General features: G+C 31.4%; 1 protein-coding gene and 1 pseudogene across 2 annotated transcripts; both read left to right on the top strand.

Annotated features, from left to right (window-relative positions):
* The first annotated feature begins 6126 nt into the window (after positions 1–6126).
* On the top strand, positions 6127–7662 carry LOC107453141 (uncharacterized; annotated as a pseudogene).
* A 1809-nt stretch (positions 7663–9471) lies between these two features.
* Positions 9472–24361, top strand: LOC147807681 (pro-neuropeptide Y-like). Of its 2 annotated transcripts, none has more exons than XM_087166607.1 (3): positions 9472–9606; positions 16388–16599; positions 23997–24361. In XM_087166607.1, exons 2-3 carry the CDS (start codon positions 16406–16408, stop codon positions 24076–24078), a joined length of 276 nt encoding a protein of 91 aa, XP_087022733.1. In that variant the 5' UTR covers positions 9472–9606; positions 16388–16405; the 3' UTR covers positions 24079–24361. The 2 variants fall into 2 exon arrangements, with proteins under 2 accessions (XP_087022733.1, XP_087022734.1); XM_087166608.1 differs by having other exon boundaries at positions 9474–9593.
* The last annotated feature ends 212 nt before the right edge of the window (positions 24362–24573 follow it).

Here is a 24573-nt window from a genome sequence, read left to right as displayed (position 1 = left end):
ATTATAAATTTTTAAAAAAATCGCTTTTATTTCACCAAATTTAATATTTTTATTTCATTTATTTATTTTGATATTGGTGTTTAACATTTAATGATCGTAACACATTTAATTAAACTTTATATTATTGTAATAGTCATAGTAGTATACCTACACATACGGTACTGCAAGTTGATTGAGACAAAGTGAAACAATCATTCTTTTCCAAAACAGCTATGCTTTACTAGCTTACTTACGCATAGTATGCTCTTATGCAAAAAATATAGTACATTTCTCTATTAGTAATGTGTTCTTAAAGATGTTATGGCATTGACTGTAAAGATTATTGCACGTTTTCTTGATTTCGGTGTGCCAGACTTTTACAACACTTCTAGCGTTTTCTTTTTCCGTCTTACGCAGTTTATTGTGCCTAATTGACTCCTCTAAACTCTAGGGGCCTTATAGTCTGACTATGGAAAGAACTCCTCTCACCATTCTTCAGATGCAGTGGCGGTGACTATGGTTACGAGGCTTGCAAGTGTTGGTGAATAAAGACAGATTTCGGCTCGGGTTGATGAGAGGAAGAGAGTCAATGGAGAGAAAAGCTCTCTTCTTTGACAGGCGTGATTTCTTATTCCCATGGCAACAGACAGCTTTTGACTTTGTGGCGAGGAAAGTTCTTTCTTTAGACAAACCATACCTCATGCTCACTGCGCTCCCTAGAGCATTTTATAAAATTGATATAAAAGAAATAACTAAACGATTAAGAAGAAGTTTACTAATTCAAATAAAAATAATTAAAATAAAACTTTAAGCTCACCGTTTTAAGCTAATATTTCTGTATTTTTACCCAGCAGCGGTTCGCTGAAGTAAAACTTAGTTCTTAGAAGAGTTATTATATTTTGACACTTACATACCAAATTCTCTCGATTAAACGGGAGATTTTTTTCAAAAAAAAATATTTAAAATTGTAGCATACTTCATACTTTACTGTTTGGTGTTTGATTTAATAAATTTGATCACAGAACTTTTAATCACAAAATATTCAAACATATCTGAGTATTGTGGTCTTAAGTGATATCAAAATTAACCACTTCCTTTACCTATTGTTGTTTAAAAAGAAAAAAAAAATTGTTTCTTGAAAAAAAAATTGTTTTTATATGAATAAAATTGGAACTTTTTAATATTTTAATCTCCTTCACTAGTTGCATGCATGCATATATAGTACATTAATTCAAAATAACTCATGGAAATTATATCAATTTAATATTTACCTTATTTTAGGAAAGTCGACAACTGTATTTTATTCTTGCGAAAAATGTTTCATTTTTCAGGAACTCAATTGTTATTTCTCAAATTCGAAATAAGCACCTAAATAGGGAGCAGATGTTTGCTAAATTTGCTTCTTTTTCATTCTAAATATTCAGTATGAGAATACGTTATACATTCATAGCGGGTAGTCTTTATTGATTTTATCACCATCGACTAAGACATTTCCCTCCCTATTTATAGTCTTTTTTTTTCTTCTTTTTTTTTATCCATTGCAATAGACTTTGATAGGGGTTATCAATAAATTATTATTATAAATTGTCATATTTTCAGGGATTACAAAAAAAAAAAAAAAAAAAAATGACGATGTAGCTAATGGCTAATATGCAAGTTTTTTTTTTTTTTTTAAAGCACAATTAACTGTAAAGCACCGTCTGAAACAAGTGTTTTTCATTCCTCATTTCTCAAATGGTGCTCTTAAATTATTACTCATCTGATGAATTCAACACATACAAGTTACGTATATATTACACGTAAAATTTACGTGTAAGTATTTATAAAAGTTACTTACAAGTACTGATTAAAGTTACAACGTTAACGTTAAGCACATATAAATGTTTTAACGTTATCGTTAAGTACGTATAAAAGTTACAACATTAATGCTAGATGCATGGAAAAGTTACAACGTTAACGTTAAGTACAAAGAAAAGTTAAAACATTAACGTTAAGTGTATATGTTACCGGCGAAGTATGAAATCCGGCATTGTATAGAATGCCTAAAACTAGCCGGCAAAGTATGAAATGATTTATATTTCACGCATTGCCTAGGCATTCTATAGAATGCCAAATGAGAAACCGGCAAAGTATGAAATAAACGTTCTGATGAGGTTATTACGTAAATGATGTGCATGTTACTGTAAATGACCGAAATCGGTGGTTGTTGACTTTCACCGGTGAATGTTGACAATCACATAGTCGCTTTGGTGAATGTCCGAAATATTTATTTCATCCGATTTGATATTAATTTATTCGTGGACATAATTACATTTATTCGATATTTTAATACTTACGGACGATAGATTAGAAGAAACATCGGGTAGACTATATTTGAGGGTGCCCCTTGATTCTCGCTAAGTTGTGATCCTGGGCGATGTTGAAACCCAATCGTGATTCTGATTGGTTTAGATTTTAGCGTTATTTTTAAATGTTCAACGATATATGTAATTTCAGAGGTCCGTTTGTTCTGCGTTGGATACCGGCTGGTAAGGTAACTTTTGAATCTGGTCTATAAGATCGAAGGTATGTGGGCAGTCATAAAAAAGAGATTTAAGAAAAATATGTCACAGCTAGTCCGGTATTGCAGACGCAATTTTCGATTCGTATTTCGTCGAATTTATGTGGCGATGTGTACACAGATTCTATTCATGATAAATTTAGACAGTATCAAACTGTTATTAGATAATTCTATGCACCTAAATCTGAGAATATTCAAGCTTAATGAAGAAGTGAGTTGTTTTTTTCCTTTTCTTTCTGCACCCTACTTCAGTAATTTTTGTTTCGATTCAAAGTATTTTTTATTCAGTTTATTAATTTTGCTTATATTGGGTTGATTTCAAGTTTTGGCCGATGTTTTGTTGAAATTTTCCAATGTTTTACTGAAGTATCATTATGTTTTGGCCGCCATTCCTGTTACCACGTTGTTCCGCGCAAGTAGGAATAGCGCCAAACATAACTCGCCAATTTCGCCAAGGGGCACCCTCAAGTATATTTATCCCGAAAAATCAGTGTTTGGAGTATCGGGCAAATGTATACCGGGCAATGGCACTTGACCTTAAAAAAACATCAGTGTAGAGTATACCGGGCAAATGTATACCGGGCAGTGACACTTAACTAGACCTACTATATATTTCGGACATTTACCAAAGGTCTAGTCATACTAGGTCTAGTTAAGCAGAGTGAAATTTATCGTTTTTTTCTGAAATAATAAATGTTATGATAGGGTGTATTCACAATATAAACTTTTCAAATTGCGACTTAATTAATACTGACCAAATATTAATCAGAAATGTCAAATTTCACGAAATCGTTCACATATCGAGAGCTCCACAATTAATGCCAGCTGAATTTTTCTGTAATAAAGTTTGAAATAACCATTTTAGAATTTGATTGAACTAGGGGGCTAAGCCCCCTGTTTGCTGCCGCTCACCAACCCTGATGATTGCTTCGCAATAATTGTTTTTCTTGGCAGAAACCAGTTTTCGACTAAAGTTAAAATTATTCACTTAACATCTATGTATTAAACGGAATTCTGTTTGCTTACACTTGCGCCTCTAATTCCCACGTCCAAATATTACTATCAATTAGTATTATAAACATTTAGATCTCTTGGTGAACAGAAGTGATTTTTCGAAGTAATCATTTTTAAAATAACATTTATATTCTTATAACACTATATTGCTCAAACAAATTTGATGAGTTCACAACCATAATTTAATATTTTCGCTAATAATAGCAGAACTGGAAAATAACTTTAAATTAGGGATACAAATTATGCTGATGACAACCAAAGCAATTAGGAATGAAATGAGGAAAAACTGGATCCTACCTCGTTATTTTTAAGCCAATAGAAATGCACGGACAACAATGGAAAACTTTGACATCATTATTAGGCATACTCAAAATAAAATAAAAATCCTTTTCACACACACATGCGTTCTCAATTTTAATTGGCTGTTTTGTGCGTTAATAACCGCAAGTGTTCTGATTGAGTGGCATTGATTTTGATTTTTAAGCCACGTATCATTAAGTTGCCAAAAGGCAAGATAAGAAACGAATATGGGGTTACCTTTGTTCCAACTCATGTCACAACTGTGGAGAAAGACTCAAAGCAAATGCTTGTGTACCAGGGTAGTTCAAAGTCAAGTCTGGAGATCTGGATGGCCTTTCACAAATATTATGTCATTCCATATTATCCCCAACTAACAACGGTTGCGCTGTCGTCCACCGAAATGATATCAGAACTATCTGAATACTTAAAAGGAAATACAAGGCTTCACGCATCTACACTCAAACCAGTAGCAGTGGCTATTACGAAAAAATAGGAGGGGTTGCCAAGACCACTATACTTTCTCTTACATTAATGTTGATTTCTCTGCCATAGTAGAGTGTGACTTTTTTCATTTATAAGTATGAACCAAGGGCACGCCACCTGCTTGCCAATGCAAAAATTATTAGCTCTCCCGAATAAGGCTAAAAATTTGCGCATGCCTATTATGCTTCAAGCTTTTAGTAAATACTCGTTTTACCCATTTTCTGGAATATGGATTTACAATGTTTTTACCAAGAATCTCATAAAATGACCAATGATTTTAAGAACCAGTGAAGGAAAGAGGAAGGTGCGTTTTGTTGAGGAAACCAGTTTTTATTTCTCATAAACTTTTCAAAATTAGTTGCTAAGTTTATAAGTAATACAATAACAATGAAAAAAATATTTTGAAAAATAGCCCAGATTTTCTGAAACAGCGTCCCTCAAATTAAGAACGTAATTAATCAATTATTCGAGCAAATATTTCAATTATAAATGGGGATGATGCATGTAGTAAAAAATAGTTTCTTATAATTTTAACAGTCAGTATCAACATGCTTTCAAATTAATTAATTAAATAGGAAGGTGCGTTTTGTGGAGGAAACCAGTTATTTATTTCTCCTAAGCTTTTTAAAATTAGTTGCTAAGTAAATAAACAGATGGAGTTACTAATTGAGAAAACTATATAACAACTAGGAGGCTCCGCCCACTGCTCGCTAACGCTCGCCAACCCCCGAGAATTGCTACGCAATCCTATGTGGTTCACGCCGTGAACCATGGCTTGCTGCGCTCACTCGCCAATGAACACAATGTTCTAGCACAAAGACATAGTATATCATCATGAAAGACATAGTATTTTATCATCAAAGACATAGTATTGTACTTATGTAGAAGAATTTCATCAATGTTCTTATTGGCTTTTAAAAAAGTATATTAGCTATTTAGATTGTACATGGTGAAAAAATCAAAACATTAGCTAAATGAGAAACATATTAGCGAAATAAATTATCAAATATTGCAGTTACTCACCTAAATTCAACTAAATGTGTATGTGGTGAACCACCTTCTCACCAGATGGCGATGAACTTTGCTCGCCAGATGGCAGTACAAAACTTACCCCTCAAGGAAATGACTTTTCTATAAGATGGCAACGTCTCTGAGTTAAAAACCTTAGTTTCAAGAAATGGCAACAGATCAATTTGTAAAACATTCATTCCATCTTGCTGACTGATGAACTTACACCATTTTTGAAATGCTGCTGTCGCTAATCCTATTCGTCTTTCTACTTGTAACTTAATATAATTTCTTTTATGTTTTATTATTATTAAACTGTGTTGATAGTTAATTTTTATTGAATTAATTTATTTAATATATTTAACCTAATCACCACAGATTGGTGACCTTAAAATAATGCAACCTTCTAAATCTTACAACATCGGCAATCATCTTATGCCGTAAGCTTAAATATTTTAAAACTTAAAATGCTTAACTAAAATAAGACATTAACTTTTCTTTTTCTTGTCAAAGTTCAACCTGAGTTGTCACGGGGTAACATGGTATGTTATTTTTTTAGCTTTATTTATTGATCTTGCGATGTGTCATATTTCAAAATTTCTTTTCCGTATTAATGTATTCTGAATTTAATTTTGAATTTTTCTTTGCGCATGCGCACTTATGCATTTTCCAAACGTAATTCCTTGATTGAATGATTGTAAATCATTGTATTCATTTAACTTCAATTTCATTTTAAATTGTCACTCTATTTTTTTAATAAGTGATTAGATTCTTAATACGCTATGACTGAACTTGAAAATCAGTCAGTCGCTCATGTTGACGTCAAGGCGCCACCCTTTTGGAAAAATAATCCAGCGCTATGGTTCGTCCGTTTGGAGGCGCAATTCGAATTTAGCTAAAATAACAGCTGATATAACCAAATTTAACCATGTGCTTTCTGCTGTTGAATCGGACATTTTAAATTCCGTTAGTGATTTAGTGTTAAAGCCCCCTGAGAATGATAAATATGAAGCACTTAAAAAACGTTTAGTAGAGTTACACTCTGAAAGCGAAGCATCTAAAATAAGAACTTTACTCCAAGGTTTAGAGTTAGGGGACCAGCGACCATCCCAGCTTTTAACGAGAATGCGTTCACTCGCAGGTGACAACGTAGGCGATACTCTTTTAAAATCATTGTGGCTTGGTCGGCTACCTAATGGGACACAAACAATTTTGGCAGCTCTCAGCGAAGATTTAGATCAGTTAGCCACTGTGGCAGACAAGATTAATGATCTCTCTATTCATCAGGGAGTTAATTCTGTTGCCGCTACTTCTAATTCCCACACCTCTCGATTAGAACAACAAGTTGCTCAATTGACACAGCAAGTTAATGAGTTAACTGCTTTTGTCAAAAGATCGCGTAGCCCAGCTCCAAATCATTTTCGCCAACGAAGCAGCTCTAGAACCCGTTTTAAAAAATTTAAAGATCCTGCTAATGGCAAATGCTTTTATCACACTAACTTTGGCAATAATGCCAAAAAGTGTACTCAGCCATGTAATTTTTCAACAAACTAGTTAGGCGATCGTGTGATGGCCACACAGGCGACCGCCTCATAAATCGAATTCTCTTGGCCGATCCTTCTTCTAAATTTAAATTTCTCATCGATACTGGTGCAGACGTCAGCGTTTTGCCAAAAAGCAAAACAACCCTTCCCACTACTCGCGAAACTTTGACATTGTATGCCGTCAACGGCACAATCATAAAAACGTATGGCACTAAATTGTTAAAATTAGACTTAAATTTGCGCCGCAATTTTACATGGCAGTTCATCATTGCTGACGTCAATCAGCCTATTATAGGTGCTGATTTTCTAAAAAAATTTAATCTATTGGTTGATGTTAAAAATAATTGTTTGATTGATGCCGAAACAAAATTGTCTTCTCGTGGACATTTGCCTTCGGATTCTCCACTTTTCACCAATATTTCAATTCTTTTGGGAGATTCAAAATTCGACGATATCTTGCGCCAGTATCCAGAGTTAATTAACCCTCGTTACCTCTGACATCAGTGCCTTCACCACTTGGGGGGGAGTACTGCGGTGAACCACCTTCTCACCAGATGGCGATGAACTTTGCTCGCCAGGTGGCAGTACAAAACTTACCCCTCAAGGAAATGACTTTTCTATAAGATAACAACGTTTCTGAGTTAAAAACCTTAGTTTCAAGAAATGGCAACAGGTCAATTTGTAAAACATTCATTCCATCTTGCTGACTGATGAACTTACACCATTTTTGAAATGCTGCTGTCGCTAATCCTATTCGTCTTTCTACTTGTAACTTAATATAATTCCTTTTATGTTTTATTATTATTAAACTGTGTTGATAGTTAATTTTTATTGAATTAATTTATTTAATATATTTAACCTAATCACCACATGTATAATAAATTTGTTAATGCTAGAAATTCTGACAGTTTTAGAAAATAAAATTTTTTATTTAAAAATATAAACTTTAAACCCTAACTTTTCCTTGTGAGATAATAACCCTCAAAAAGTCTTTCATTTTCAAGAACACAAAAATTTGTTTTATCGCCAAATGAAATATTTTTTGGTGATCAGCATTATTGAAATCAATTTCTATATTAATTAACATTTGTGATAAAGTACATAACATTTTGGATCAAAATAAGGATGTTTTACATAGAATAAATTGAAATGCATGGCTTTTAGCATTACCCGAGAAATACCACGTGGTGGTCGCCATGCTGCATTTCTAATCGGGGACATTTGATTTTGGCAGTTCCCCTTGCCTACTGCCAATAGAAGTTTCAATTAAATTTTTTCCAAAAAACATTTTTTTCTGCAAAGCTCTAAGAAACTAACACTAAGCATTTAGAATTTCTTTGAAAACACAATTATAGATTTGGCATTTTGGAGCAATTACTGAAAGGCTGACAAATGACTTAACTCTTGACAGGCCAACATAAAGTTGTCCATGACTAAAAACTTGTCTTGTTGTAGTCAATGCTAAACTGATTTTCTCAAAAGTCTGACCTTGTGACTTATTTATAGTCATGGAGAAGGCCAGCCTAATTAATTCCTAATTGAGTTTAAATTAAATATTGAGTATTGAGTATCGTAAAGTGCGGCGTGCTCTCTGCTTTCGCTTATAGCACTGTGTTTCAATAAATTAAATATTATCATGTTTTTAGGGCATGAATCTGAATTGAACAACCTGATAATGCTCACTCTGGTTATTGTTTCCGTTTTTAAAAGCGCTATATATTGAGCCACCTCATGTGACATTTGCCATGTGACATTTTTAGCAGCAATCATTGGTCGATTTTCTAACGTTGCCATTCGGGGAGTTGTAATGAGGCTTTTTTTTAGTGCCATGTAAGAGAAATATATATAACAATATTTTCAAAAGCGCCTAGATTTGAGGAACAACGTCCCGCAGTTTAAAAACAAAGTTAATCGTATCTGCAGGCATGTTTTTAAGTTTTGTGTCGGTAAATAATTCGTTTCCTAACAAAAACGAAATGAATATATATATTTTAGTCTCCTTCCATTTTCCTTTACTTGATTTCTCAAATTTTGTCAATTTGTGAGACATACATCACATTCTATACCCAAATAAACAATCAAGTTTTCTTTGATTTTCGAGTAAAATATTTTTTTCGGATTTGCTGAGAATTTCAGAAATTGTGTGCCAAAATGAAAATCTATCTATAACATTTAAAAATCCGTAAGGAGGTTATAAAACTCATATTCTCAGTATCATCTAAATGTTTCTGCAAAATTATTTGAAAAACATATCTATCTATCTTAATCATATCAATCTACAATGCGGACAAGAAGTTTACCATTGATGGGAAATGCAATTGAATGAAATCTAATTTAGCAGGCAAATCTTACAATACTCATAAAGTAATTTGTGGTTTACCCTTTTCTATAAACGCATTTACAAAGAAGGCATAATAGGCATTGTGTTCTAAGCAATGCATTCTTAGAGTAAAGCAACGGGTGACAAAAGCCTTTGACAATGTTTTGTGGGCGACCGAAAAATCTGCTTACGACAGGTGGCAACGGAGGGGAGTCTTCAAATCTTCATAAAAGAACACTTATAAATATGAATGTATCATTGTGTACCCTTCTTTTACCCAAGAAGCAACAGACCTGGAGACCGTAGAAGAGACAAATTACCCACGTAACTTTAGCTTTGGAGAAGACAAAGAAAAGTTCCAAAGCTGCAATAAGTGCCATTTGAGGTAATTAATTAAAGTAGGTATCATTTAAGAAGTATCATATTTAAATTTGTTTAAATAACTGTGAACTATTTATAATGGAATAATTTTTTTTCCTGTTAATATTTTGAGTAATTCTATTCAAATATTGTTTTTTGCTCCATTGAACTCATTTTATTGAAGTACTGATGAAGAACTCATTATATCTCAAAGGACGTTAAAAAAATTCGAGATAGCGAGTTTTCGAGATAACAAGTTCAAAACTAAATATGTTTTAAGAAGTGGAAAAATATATTCTTAAATATCAATCTAAAAACTAGAGTCATGAAACATAAGAATAATTACTAATAAATATAGATGTAATGATAGTTGACTATAGGTCTAAATATAACAATAATAATTTTATTTTTAAAAGTAAGACAAAAATAATTATGCACTAAATCGAAAAGAATTGGTTTACAATAAACTTACTCTGTGATTTTTCCCAAAAAATTCCATTTCTGTTTTAAAAAATTCGACATAACAAGGTTTTGAGAAGAAAATCTTTGACATAGGTATTCAAATTAGCATTAGGTGGATGTATCATGCTATGGGGAAAAATATTTTTTTGCAACGAGGTTTTCGAGATATCGAAGTTCGAGATACCGAGAGTGTACTGCATTTTCTTGAAGTTAATAATCTCTTTATTTTAGCTTGTAAACTGTTTATAGATAAATATGTAAAAATTTAAACGTTCATTTGAAAAACTCATCAATCTTTTAATTTTTTAAATATGTGTACACTGTAAAAAATTCCGGATTAAATTACTGTACAAGGTTCCGGAACTTTGGGTGCAAGGTTGGGTGCAAGGTTAAATATTATACCGTAATTTTTACAGTAATATTTATTTAAATAGAGTGATTCATTGATTTTACAGTTATTACTGCAAAAAATACGGCTTTTTTTGTTCCTTTACATGTTCCGGTAAAACTGGATTTTACGGTAAAAAGTACCGTCACCTTGAGTGCCGGAACTTTTTACTGTAATTTGATCCGGAATTTCTCTTATCAGAATTTCTATAATTGTGTGCATGCTTTTAGGACATTTTAAAAAAAAACTCAGTACATATTTTAATATACCGAAATATTTCCCCCTTATATTTAAAATTGCAGCGAAACATATGCTTAATTCTCATTTTAATAAATTTGGTTTCATTAGAATTTAATCTCCACAATAGGAGAGAGAAAGAGTTGTAGTTTGGGCCACATATATCAATTTTGAAGAATCGCATTTATCAATTTTGCATCATCGGGTATATTATCTGCATGTAGTTGGGGACCATTTCAGATTTTACCAGGTGCATATTAGAGAATATTTTGTGATTTTCAAATTTCTGAGTAAATGTTTCGCAATTGCTTTTAACTGAAAACCACATCCTATTAAACTTACATTTGAAAACAGATCTAAGGTAAATAAGTATTATGTTATTTTATGGATGAAAAATATCTGTATAAATTCCATCACCTTTCAGTATCACATTTGTATCATGTTCAGTATGAATTCCATCACGTCCGTATAAATCCTAAATCAGAAAGAAGTATGCAATAATTTTAAAAATCGAAACAAGGCGACGAAAAATCCCTACTACCAATGTCTCATTTATTTTATATCAGAAGTCAATATTCTATTTATTCATTATTATACACATCTAATTCTATAGTTTATACTCTTAATCTTAATTACTATACTACTTTACTGTAGAGAAATTATTATTTTCTGATACTTCAGATTTCATAATGTTTTTACTATTAAGCAAAGTATTTTCATAACTTTCGAATTCATGAACTAAAAAGTAGTAGAAAAAGTTTTAAAATTTGAGAAAATTTAGTGAGCTACATTCTGGAAAAATGTAGTATTTATGTCTTATGGAGTACGTAGTATGTAGTATTATGGAGGGAGTATTTATGTAGTGTGCAACAATGCATAACTTTTATAAACTTAATATGACATTGTTGAGAAGGCTGGGTTATCTCTTAAAATTACTGGGGGAGCACCAATCTTTAAAAACCATAAAAATTTTGCACCTGAATTTACGAATAAGATAAATAAATTTCTTAAAAAGTAAAAGAAGAAAGTTCTGTCAGCAAGTTGTCGCAAATGATTGTTTTATCCGTTATGTTCTTGGCCATGGCCGTCTTTAGAGCGTCAACCGTTTTAAACAAAAATATCTTTTAGTGAATATGTTAATTACCGCTTCATTTAAAAAAATAATTCTTGTTACTCATTATCAGATTCGTTGTAGAAATTCACCTACCTAGGCGCCATTCTTACCAGTACTTTAACCTGGAATTCCCATACTGATAATATTCTTAGCAAAGCGCAGGGAGCCTATAGAGCTCTGAAACCGAAATTAAACTATATAACTCAAAATTTGCACTCAAAACAAAACGAACGCTATACCTCCAATGCATTCGACCGATCATCAGCTACGCAGCCCCTGCATGGAGCACAACCACTGCTACTCAAAAGAAGAAACTGGAGAGTACTCAAAATAAATTTCTCAGATATATCACTGGAGCCCCCAGATCCATGAGAATGAAAGATCTAAGAAGAGATTTAAAAATCAACAAAATAGATAAACACATAGCTGAACTATGTGCAAGTTTCTTCAGAGCTGCACTCTCTCGTCATATGTGCAACTACTTTAAAAACTTTGATTTTGAGCTCATCAAAGACAACATAAAATATTACCCGGTAACCACCTTTTTACTATCTGATGGAGTTTTGTCCCGTAAATTTTGTAAATAGTTGTAAATACTTGTATATATTTTTGCGCATTTATTATCATGTATTTTTACTATTTCTCTGAGGCTATGCGGCTACTGTGCACCTGAGAAGCTCGGGGGTAATACCTCCAGGGGAGGCGAGGCAGTCTGCCACAAAAACCTCTTCTCTCTCTTAAATTTGTTTGTTTAATCTCGCTACTTCATTTTAATTTTCTCTCAGTAAATGTTACTGAACCCCAACTTTCACCATTCAGTTACGTTTCGGCGATTTATTATTTATTCCCACTCAGATGAATTAGTTAGAGCCCCTCTCGGGGCTAATGCTAAGATAACCACCACATATGAGTATGAGTTGGAGAAATTGCATTTTAAAAATTAGTTAGCTCAAAAATCCTGGAAAATCAACGAATTTAGAATAAAGGTCACGAAAATTTTCGTGACCGGTGGACATCCAGTCCTGCACATTTTGATTAATGAAAAAAGGAACGACATCAGTACGAAGTGTACTAATGCTTTTATTTTTTAAGTAATACATCTAAAGGAAAAAAATGCAGAATATCGAATCAAATTTTTTTTTTTTTTTAGTGTTTGCGAAGTGAAAAAAAAATTTCGTGATGAGCAGATGACGTTTACAGCCGTCGAGAGTTTCCACTGTTTGAACTGAACTGCTACAAAAGTGATAATTTTCCGTTCCTAAGATACAACTGGTGCCCTATTCCATTATGTCAGTCATAAACAATTGAAACAAAATTGCACTTCTGTGCACAGTCATTGAAGTAAAAGCGTGTAAAAAGTTTTAAGCAAGCGTTAAGTAAGCGGAAACGGATAAAAAGCTTTTTTAATAATTTAGTTATATTTCATATTTTTCTCCTTTTTTTCAACCATTGACCTGTTGTGCCCAGAATGTAATTGTTATTTTTACATACCCGAAAGAATCATGTCTGAAAAAAAAATTTGAGGCAAAAGAATAGTCATGAACATATAAAATAGTCATTGGGTGGCCAACTAATACCATTTTAACTTTATGAAATATGATACATGACTTGATTTAAGAGAATAAGAAGAAATTAAAGATCGTAATGGAATTTTTTTAAATTGTATAACATAAATGGAAAGCGGTACCTGATGCTCGAAAAGTTGACAAACATATTTCAACTAGGATTTGAAAAGAAAATGATCATTTTATTCGACATGCACCCCATGTTCAATGTTCCATATTTCAGGAAACCGTTCAGGAAAGTGTTTTTTTAATTGTGTTTTTGGAGAAAAACACCGGGATTATTTTGAATAAGATGTTTGCAATTATCTGGAAACAGTTTCATGTAAAAATGCTACCTTTAGAAAAAAATAAGGCTCATCATTATATAGTTCTAAAATTTTAGAATTTCGACCTAGAGCTTCGTCCTACGCATTGTTATTTGTCATGTTTACTAACTGTTTTTAATTTCGTTTAATCTTTCACTAAATTTAACACTCACCACCACACATGTTTAACAGCTTTAAGAAACAAGTTCTTAATGGTGAGATTAATACTGTTTATTTGATTTTTTAAAATTTTATTTCTCTATTGAATTGTATTTAAAATTAATTAAAACAACCTATGGTGGAAGAAGAGAGTTTCATGGCGGAATTAATTTTATTATTGCCTTTAAGGAAGGTTTTGGCTGTAGTAGTACTGCTTTTTGGTACATTTGAGCTTTTTGCGAAAAAGGGGTTTATTTCAGAGCCATGAATTTTCAATTAAAAGTGACTGAATTGTTCCCAACGGACACTTAAAAACACAGAAAGAGATAAGTAGTTGGATATTTATCGAAAGATAAAATAGCTATAAAAAAAAAAGCCAACCCCGCGTTATTAATATTTTTTCTCTCCAATGCCCACCTGTGTTAACACCCGTCAATTCAGGCATATACAGGGCGATTTTGTTGACCTTTCTTTCAGGGGCACCATATTAGGTGGGCCAACGTCGCTCCCACAATGGGGACAGATAGTACAGAGAAGGAAAGAAACATCCACGCCTTGCCCGGGATTCGAACCCAGAACCTTTCCGATGCAAGGACAGTTCCCTGCCCCCTACACAGGCCGGTCGGCGCGTTGTTAATATTAAATTTTAAGTAATTTGGCTATAGCTTAATCATCAAAAAGACCATGAGAATTAATAATATCCTAAAACTGAGACATTTTATAGTAAAAGAATTAAAGTAGCTTAAGGGATAAAGAATTAAAAATAGATTTTGATGTTTGATTTAGTAGTGACAGTGAATTAATGAATTTTACATTTGTATTGAATTAAAAAAATCGCCGTAACATTGATTGTTAAGGAGAGAATAAAATACTTATATTTGCTTTTTATAAAATGTAATATATATATAAAAAAAATTCAATTAAAGAAATTTTAAAAGCTAAGAAATACGTAATGCCTGTAATCACTATCACAACTCAAGAGGTTTTAAGATGCGAGTTTATAAATTTTAAGATGCGAGATTATTTTCTAGAATAGGGGAGAAATTTCGCATGAAAAAAAAGATACTAGTTCTATTCTGAGAATTTAGCAATATTACGAGTTACGGAAAAGTATAGTAGTTGCAAAGATAATGTTTGCTTTACTATTTTTTAGTTAGAATTACCTATGTATAACCTTAACAAGTATCAACTAAAATTCTTAATCGCAATGGTTTCATCAAAATTTAAAATATTAAGAATAAGAAAGAAAAATGATCTGCAAGCGGAATAAGTTTCAAATCATTTTATGATTTTCTCAACCTTTACGAAGGTTAGAAATGTTTGGTGTACAACTAAACACTCAAATTCTTTTGAGAAATAGAAAAGCTCGATTATAAACAGAAGAAAAGCCTCGGGTTAAAATAATTTACACATCAGTCTGAATCTTTATAACAACGTAGCGAATATGTAACTGCGACCTTCGACATATTGTTTCATGCACATTAGATGATTCTTTTCTAACATAAAAGTATCTCAGTTACTAAATATTCGAATAAGTGTTATGTAATCTTTTCTACTACTTTTGACCCCGTCCTAGGGGCAATTGTATCTTTCAGTTGTGAAGACTAGCAATCTCCAATCTGTAAAATTTTCTGGAAAAACAGATTTTCTGCAACTCTTAGTCAAAACAGAATGAAAATAAAAATATTTTGGTTTAAGTAGCATCAGGACAGCGTGTTTTGAAACACAATATAGGGAGGCGCATGCAAATGGAGGGGTTGAATCATTTGGGGAAGGGGGATTTGACCTGTTCTGCTACAAGTAGTGCTATAAAAATAACATATTTATTTTAACTACTGTCAGGAAATTGGTTGGAAGTCTGTGTCTAGGACTAGCAGAATCACCAAGAATTTAAGTTATAATTTGATTTGGTGCAAAATTGGAAATAGAGAGGCATTTAAAAAAATATATTCATTTATTAAACCACATTAAATACATCCAGAAACAATTTTAAATCTATTCAAAACAAGCGCCAGTCTCCTTTTGTTTTATATTATCGTTGCACGCTTTCCTTATTAAATTATTTTCCTTGCTTTTGCCAGACTTGCTGGACTTCATTCTTAAAAATCCTAACAACTATACCTTATTTTTTATTAAGTTTACAATTACAAATTACGATTCATAATTTTTTTTTTAAAGAAACAGTCAATATAAAATATGTTTTAGAAAATTTTTAAAGGTTTTATTTTCCGTTTTAAGGTTATTTTAATATTTTTAGGGGATTTTTCTTTAGCATTTTAAAGGAATTTTTTTAGAGAATTTTTAGATCATCAACCTCCTGGTTGTGAAAGAATTTCGAAGTAATATTAACAGAAACAAATTAGTGAAACAATTATCATCTCTCCCAGAATTTTAAAGAAATATAAAACAGAGGTACGAAAAGAGTTCGAACTTTCTTTATACTTTCATTAATTCTACAATTTTATTTAAAGAATAGCGTTAAAAACTGTCTGGAAAGCTAATAGCATTTTTTTCTTATGTGAAGGGTTAAATTTTAATTCATTCTTCTGTGTCTTTTCAGAAAGGCAAGTAATATGATGTCTTTTTCAGGTGTTTCCCCATCAGACCATGCTTCTTTTGCTGGTCGCCTGCACAACGGTGGTTGTCGTGACATGTGCTCTTCCACCCATGAGCAATGATGCTACCCGGACAGAAATTATTGCTGAGTTGCCCTCACAGCCGATGGTGTTCAATACTCCAGATGAGCTGAGAACTTATTTGCAGGAGTTAGATAAGTACTTTGCCATAGTTGGACGCCCAAGGTAACTTTTTTTACTACCTCTCTCATCAAAAATAACCATTTTTGTTCTGTACTCCGTTGCAACCACTGCGGTATAGTGACTTACGTAAGCATCCGAGACTATATATATATGCTTCGAATATATATATATATATATATATATATGCTTCTAATATATATATGGGTCATTCTCACAAAAACAGTCATTTTCATGTCCCCAGTATATTTTATGTTTGTTTTACAGCTTACGAAAAAAAAAATTCAGGGAAAGTGTCCTTCAGAATGCAGGCTAACAAAAGAATAAAAATAAAATTATCAATTTTTATTTTTTATTTATTTTAGGTAATTAAAATATACCAATATGTCATTCCCTCACTTGTCCCCACTGCTGATTTAAAAAAAGAAAAAAATTGTTACTGAAATAAAAAATTTTTTTTTACAAATTCGTGTTTTTTATTTCAGAATACTAAAATATAGAATTCAGAAAATCAATTTTAAATTTAATTTCTGATAAAAATATTAACACAGCACTATTTTAAACTTTGTCCCCAGTGTTTCGCGTCATTCCCTCACAACAATGTTCTTATCACCTGCAATCTTCTTAGAATAAAAATATTTTAATAAAAACTTCAGAAGTTAACAACTGGCATCATAGAACAAAATTGCAGTATGTTTCCATCTTCAACTTAAAGAAGCCTTGCTGTGGAATAAATTTGAATGAATCAAACCAGGTAAAATTTTTTACATTTGTCATTCCCTCATGTCATTTTTTAGAGTAAAATAAAATACAACCTCATCGAGAAAGTGGATAATTATATGTTGCTTTCTTGTATGAATATAATTGTATGTGATTGACTTTAGAAATTAATTAAGCCTAACAGTTATTTTTAAATTTTATTGAATTCGTCATTCCCTCACTAGTGTATAAAGTGAGGGAATGATTCAAGATGAGTATATTATTAAATTTTTTTTGTTCAATCGTGCCAGCCAATTTTATTTCCCAAACCTGTAAAAACTATTAAATATATAAGAGTAAATTATAATAAATATTAGATATACTTAGTATGTTATCATTTTCAAACTTTAGGTAGATGTAACTTAGATAAAAACATGTATTAAAATAAAATATTACTCCCTCACTATTAGTGTCATTCCCTCACTTTTTAAATAGTGAAAATAATTAATTTACTTATTAATTAATTTGAAAAATAAATTAAAAAATTAATAAATTAATTTATTAAATTAATTAATTTATTTATTAAATTAATTATTAATTATTATAAATTAATTAATTATAAATTAATTATTTAAAAAATTAATTAATTTAAATATTAAGTATATTTTATAGGATATATACTTTCTTTATAATGTCATTACATATTTCTATTAATATAAAAAGTTTCAGAGCTTTTTATTCACTTTACTTTTTCGGGATTTTATGAACTGAAAAATGACAGTTTTCGTGAGAATGACCCATATATATATATATATATATATATATATATATATATATATATATATATATATATGCTTCTAATATATATATATATATATATGCTTTTAAAACAACATAAAAGCTTTTAAAAGTTTAATTCGTGCTATATAGTTTTGTTGTGTTACTGGAATCCTAGATTTGGCGAGGTATTTCGATAAGTGAAACTTGTGTAAGTTGATAACTTATGGTGCAAAGCTTTAGTGATCGACTTATGCAAGAGGATGAGTCATCAGTTTTCTTTTTATAATTTCCTATATGAATAGGAGGTTTCGCCCCCTGCTCACTCTACTCACCAACCCTTCGTTATAGCTTTTCAATCATCATTGTTGTTTTTTTCTTAACCTATTAACGCCTGAAAAAGCATGAAACTTTCATTTTCTAAATGTAATATTGTAGTCTAAAGTAAGGAATTTTTTGTCAATTTGTTTATCGTAACGAAATAGAGGATTACGCAGATTTGAAAAATAATCATCTAATCATGAGAAAAAAAATTTATCTAAGGAGTGTTAGTCAATGAGAATATATAAACGAAAAGTAATTTTACTAGTTCAATTGGGTATAATATAGCCTACGTCACAGGTTGTGTTGTTCCTACTAAATTTAACCCATGAACGGCATTTTCTGCGAGCCTAACTTCAAGCCACAAATAAACAAACAAAGTGTTCGATCGTTTAAATAGCTGCTCGCCAGATTTTATTGCATTATAAAGAAAATTGATTGAAACTAAATGCAACTAAATAAACAACAACAACTAAAACAAATAACAACAACTACTAATAACAATAACTAAATAAACAACAACTAAATTCCATTCGTTTAGCATTGCGTCATATGTTGTTCCTACTAAATCGAAGTAGTTGTGTTTTTTTCATATTATACCCAATTAGGGAACGGTTTTTATCGCTCGTTATTAATTTCATCTTTATTATTTTTTATTTTTAAAAATTTCAATGTAGATATTGAGTTTTGTATCTGGCAACATCTCTCTCTCTCTCTTTTTTTTTTCTTTCTTCTTTTTTTTTTTTGAATGAAAACTACTCCTCTGAGGGAAAACTACTCGTGTGCGAGCTTACAAAATAAATAAAGATTTCACGAAGAAAAAAGTAAATTTTCTATAACAATGCATAAATAGATAATATTTAAAACAAAAAAAGCTGGAAAAAATCACGAAAAAGCACTTAAATTAGAAATAAATTTAGAATGAAATAAAATTGCGAAGCAAAATTCACATAATTTATTTACAATTAAAACAGCTTTTTCAGGATGTTAAAATTTAATGCCGCAGTTGCATCAAAATCAATCAAACATCATATTCCCCCCTGCGAAATTAACGCTTAATATTCTGGAACTAACATTTGAGTCTTAAATTTTTTGTATTTTGTTGTGCTTTTTTGCACGACCTTGTGCGAAATTACCTTCATATTTTCACGTTTCTAAGCGTTAAAGATTTTGTACAAAACAAAATGCAACGTAAAGCAACAAAAAAGTGAAACAAATTTTTAAAAATAATTTACTTAAAATTGCAATAACTTTTGAAAGAAAATCTATTTAATTTATAAACAAAAACGGCCCTTTCAGCCTACTGAATTTCAACTCAGTAGTTACCTTTCTGCCGCTTGTAGTGCGAAGCGTAAAATAATTTTTTCTACATATTAAACAATTAATAATTCTCGAATCGATTATTTAATATTAAATTTTTTTAATTTCATTGTACTTCCTGAACACATTTGTTTTTGTTTTCACAACAAATGTCCTTTATTTTTTTAATTCTCTCAGAAGATCATTACTGTGTGTAAACATTAAAAAGACTTTCCTTTGTCACACCTCCCTGCTATAGACCATACAACCAATTTGGTTGTAACTTAAAGGTTCTGATCCATAGCGAAATACACAAAATCGTTGAGCATTTTTCCACAGATTCATAAAGTTTTTAACTGATAAATTGAGACTGTTTTTCGATGGCTCCGTCGAAATATGAAGTGATGCTTTTTTGCGATTAAGATTCTACTTTTATAACTGTTGCGAGTTTTCAACTGTTACGCACGACTGTTAGGTCAAGTTCAGCCTATCTGAAGCTGTCTATGCTTATTTTGAAAATGGCGCAAAACGTCAATATGGAGAAAAGCCACAGTTTTGTGAAAATGAAAAGCGTTTGTGGTCTAATTTTTGAATACTCAAAAACTTACTCCAATGCTGCATTACTTGGGCTCATAAAAATTTGCAAAAACTGAGAATAAGGCAGTGGTTTTGATCATTTTCATCTAGGTGGAAAAATGTCGCCAAATAGGCGAATTTTAAAACAGTTTAATAACTTTTAAACTATTTAAGTTATTTGTCTGTCCTAAAACCGAGATAATTCCTCTCGGCAAGATTATATATAGTGGTCAAATACATCGCATTGCTTCAAGTGTAAGGTACTTAAACTATACCTTTTTTTTATTTTCCTTGGCGACAGAGTTTCGAAAAACAGCGTTAATTTAGTTCTCCAAATGCCGCAATACGATCACTTATGTAATAATAAGTGGACAACAGCGGAAGCAGTAGATATCCCCTTGCTAAAAAGCAGTTAAATTTTACTAAATTATGTGTGTAATGAGAAGACAATACCCATAACAATATTTTTTCTTGTTAATAAATAATTGAATAAAATGTAATAGTGTGTAATATTAGCCCCCACCCTTCCAGTGCTCACTGTGTTCAGATGTTGTTTTCGCATGTAATTCTTTCCAAATTGCTTCACATTTCGAGTTTGCATCAATTGAAGTGTGAATTCATACATTTTAATCTATTTCAGGGCTTATACTGGCACACTTTTTAAAGCGAAGAAGATTTCTATGCTGCATGTAAAGTACATTTAGAGCAAAAAATGTGTAGACTTTCCCTATATACATATTTAAAAATTCCAGTGTTTGTATAGACAACAGTTTTAAGTCCTTTAATCGTACATAAACTTGCAAAATGTATAAAAAAAGAAAAGGGTCCGAAAATAGAAAGAAAAAAAAAACATCAACATGGTAACAAAGTTGGTAAAAGCGGAAGCTGCACAACTTCTCATGTTTAAGTCGAAATTTTCCCCGTAGTAAACTTCGTGGAATTATAATAAAAAAATTATTATCGGAAATATCGGCTACATCTTTAAACCAAAAAGGAGAGTAAAATACATCGTCTAGGATAAAATACAACGGAATAATACTACTAATTATTGAGATTTCCGAAAACAAAATGGCCGGTAGAATTAAAATACTTTTTTTCTAAAAAAACAAACTTTGAATAGACCTTTAGCCACAACTAAGTAATGAATCGAAAAGAGGATTAGAGTGTCTGATTTAGAATGTTCGAAGTTAAAATTCATTGTTGGTTTCAATTTCAATAAATTACCTTTTCAACTCTTAAATTGTTTAAAATAATTTATTATCGTTTCATAATTTGGTGATAAATATTATAAAAAGAGAAAATAAAAGTATCTACATAATACACCGTATTTCGCAATTTATTTCTAAAATGAAATGTTTAAAATAAATTACGGTATACGTCGTTCATGTAAATATTATGTTATTATGTTAATTCATATTATTATTATTACAGCAATGAAGTAAATTTATAAACAAGAAAAATGGTGAGAAATTAAAATACATAACCTACTTTGCAAATTGTATCTTTGTCTTCATTAACAAACGACATCCTTAAAGAATTAACATATAAGTATTTCATAGAACTAAAATAAGAAAAAAAGGCTAAACGATTATAAGGAACTTTATAAATTAAATTAGAAATAATAAAATAAAACGATAAACTTACCAATTCATCAATCTAACTTATAATCAAGATTTTTGTCGTACCATGGCGCTGAAACCGTGTGTACCAGACTGATGCCATTTTGGAGCTCATCAATAAAGAAAACGAAAAAAGAAAAAAAAATATAGTAACAAATATCTTCAGCATTCTGAAGTTTTTAAAGATGCTTTATCATAAAAAGAGTTCATTCTAAATTAAAATAATCAATAGTTGTTGATATATTTAAATACAAAATCAGGAAAAAATCATGACAGTTTCGAACATTCTCATCAGGATATAGATCAAATGGTATGATGTAGTTTTCCCTCACTAAGATCAAGTTTTCTTTGACTGCTATCAGCAAAAAACTATAAAAGTTATGAAGATGTTGTTTACTTTCAAAATATTTTTTCATTCCTAATTTAAGAGAATATCTCATATTTCCATGAGAGAGTTGAGTGCATTTTTATGAAGCAAAAGGCTTAAAAACTGAATAACAAACTACTTAAAGAAACATACCTGAAATATTTATTTATCATCCTTCCTCATTGTTCTTATTTATTGTATTTAAGGGCTTAAAATCAAAAGTAATATTTCCTTTTTTATTATCTTATTACATAGTAGTTTATGCTAAGTGTATTTAAATGGATATCTAAACTTATTAACCATTTTGGAATTATTAAACATAAAATAATTTAACTTTATTATAAGACACTATTAGGATTATTGTAAAACATTATTAAGAATTAACTTTAAACACTCTTAAAAAAGTGTATATTAAGCTGTAGTCGTACCCGTGCGAAAAAATTATTAGAATTAATTTTATTCCAAAGAATCAGGAGTTAATTTTGGGATACCATAACTGTGTTAATACAATGAAGCATTTTGTTAGCTTTCAACTGAATATTCTTTTTTATGTAAAACAAATTGTTTTTCATCAGGAAAAAAAAAATTGTTGCTATCGTGGGGTTTGGTGAGCGAAGCAAACATAGGATAAATTCCCTAGTATATATTTAATAAAACAAAATATTTGTATCTTTCTAATAAAATCTGGTTTTCTCAACCGATTTCTTCCAAATTTGGTGCACTTGTAGTCTGTCTATGGAAAAGAACTCCTCTCGCTATTCGTCTGGTTCGATGACTATGGTTACGAGATTTAACTACTTAAAATAATACATATATAATGAATATTTGAAACATTTGGATGAATATTTAAAATAGTTTTCGGCACAGGTTGGTTAGAGAAAGGGAAAGAAAAGGAAAGAAGCTCCCCTCAGAGAAGCTATCATCAGAAAAGAGAGAAGCTCCCCTCTTCGGAATGTGTTATTTCGTGTTCCATAACAGCAGACGGCTTTTGACATAGGGGCGTCCATTTACTTAAACGCGTATTTTGAACTAAGTGCATTTTCTGTTTGTTGTCCTATTCCATTTGCCAATACACGCAAGCCTATTTAAGGCTAGGGGGTGTGCTTCTTCTTGTTTTACAGTGGCGCCATCTATGACTAATAATTCGACTTTTGCAATGCGTCGTAACCCGTTTTACAGGGACTCAATCACGCATCATTCATCCAACCGCAGATTGTAATTTTAACCTGAACCAGAAAACGATCTATCTCCGATCCAGTACCCCCAGAGGTTTAGATTTATCATGGGAACATAGGGGACTTTGTGACCTCGACAAATTTAGCGTATACCAATCACCATTTTACACATAGATAGTCTACGGCCGGCGGGGTACAAACTCACGACTTCTTGGAGATGGGTCCGACACTCAGCCTTGCCCATTCATTTTCTTGAACACTTATTTTGAGCTATGCCCAGAATAATATAATCCAGCCGGGCTAAGAATCTTCGTGTATTAAATGGTGAATGGCGACTGGGGTCACAAAGTCCTCCAAGTTACTATAACAAATCAATACATCTAGAGGTACTGATCCAGAAGTTTCCTTGCCTTCTGTATTGGGTTCAGAATTACAAGGCTAAGGAGTTGAACATTATTAGTTGTGGACTAAAAATTTGGATAGGCTGTTCGAAGACCGTTGTAAAATGAAATATGCACAGAATAAAAAGCTAACCGATGGGCTGCACAATTAGTTTTATTTAGCCAATGAATAAAATAGTTTTTAAAATCTATTTGATTATTTTTACAGGTTTGGGAGGACTCTCGGCAATAGTTACTCCAGGAGCATCTATCCTTATTTCAGAGCGAATCCCCTTCCTCCATCATTCTGACATGACATCTATCCTGACTGGTTTGCACGACCTCCTAGGACCTCCTTATTAGAAGATCCTCAAGAACAACCAAATTGCATTGTTCTCAAGTTTGTCCACGTTTAAGCTTGTCGCTCACTGCGGATTTTTAACCATACTTTTCTCTCTCTCTTCAACAAATAGGCACTTAACTACCACGTTTCCAATGTCATCAGTACTGCAGCCTTTATCAGGATACACCGTCTTCTAAGTGTATTAATTAGGATTTGTAATTGATAAAAATAAAAAATATATATACATGCGATATCAGCCATCTTTTTTTAAAATTTATTTCACTATCACATTCAGTTGATTTATTTTAATGGTGAAAGCAACACTGGTGAGTACTTTTTTTTAAGTGTTGTATAATATCTTTATCGGATCTTGGATATTTTTTCGTCGCTGATTTTGAATCTGCAATCAACACATCTACACTGGTAGACAAAATTAATAGATGGAAAGCATTTTCGCACATTT

This window comes from Parasteatoda tepidariorum, chromosome 6 (assembly GCF_982258835.1).
Source record: "Parasteatoda tepidariorum strain Cologne lab strain chromosome 6, Ptep-v5.0, whole genome shotgun sequence".
NCBI lineage: Eukaryota > Metazoa > Arthropoda > Arachnida > Araneae > Theridiidae > Parasteatoda > Parasteatoda tepidariorum.
The sequence above is the reverse complement of the archived record's forward strand: the minus strand, read 5'-3'. Positions and strand labels throughout refer to the sequence as shown.

What these genes read in the sequence shown, in the direction of transcription:
- LOC147807681 (XM_087166607.1), top strand. Translation starts at nt 16,406, where the DNA reads ATGCTTCTTTTGCTGGTCGCCTGCACAACGGTGGTTGTCGTGACATGT. An exon ending in GCCATAGTTGGACGCCCAAG is followed by an intron (nt 16,600 to 23,996) that starts GTAACTTTTTTT and finishes TTATTTTTACAG; the next exon opens with GTTTGGGAGGACTCTCGGCA.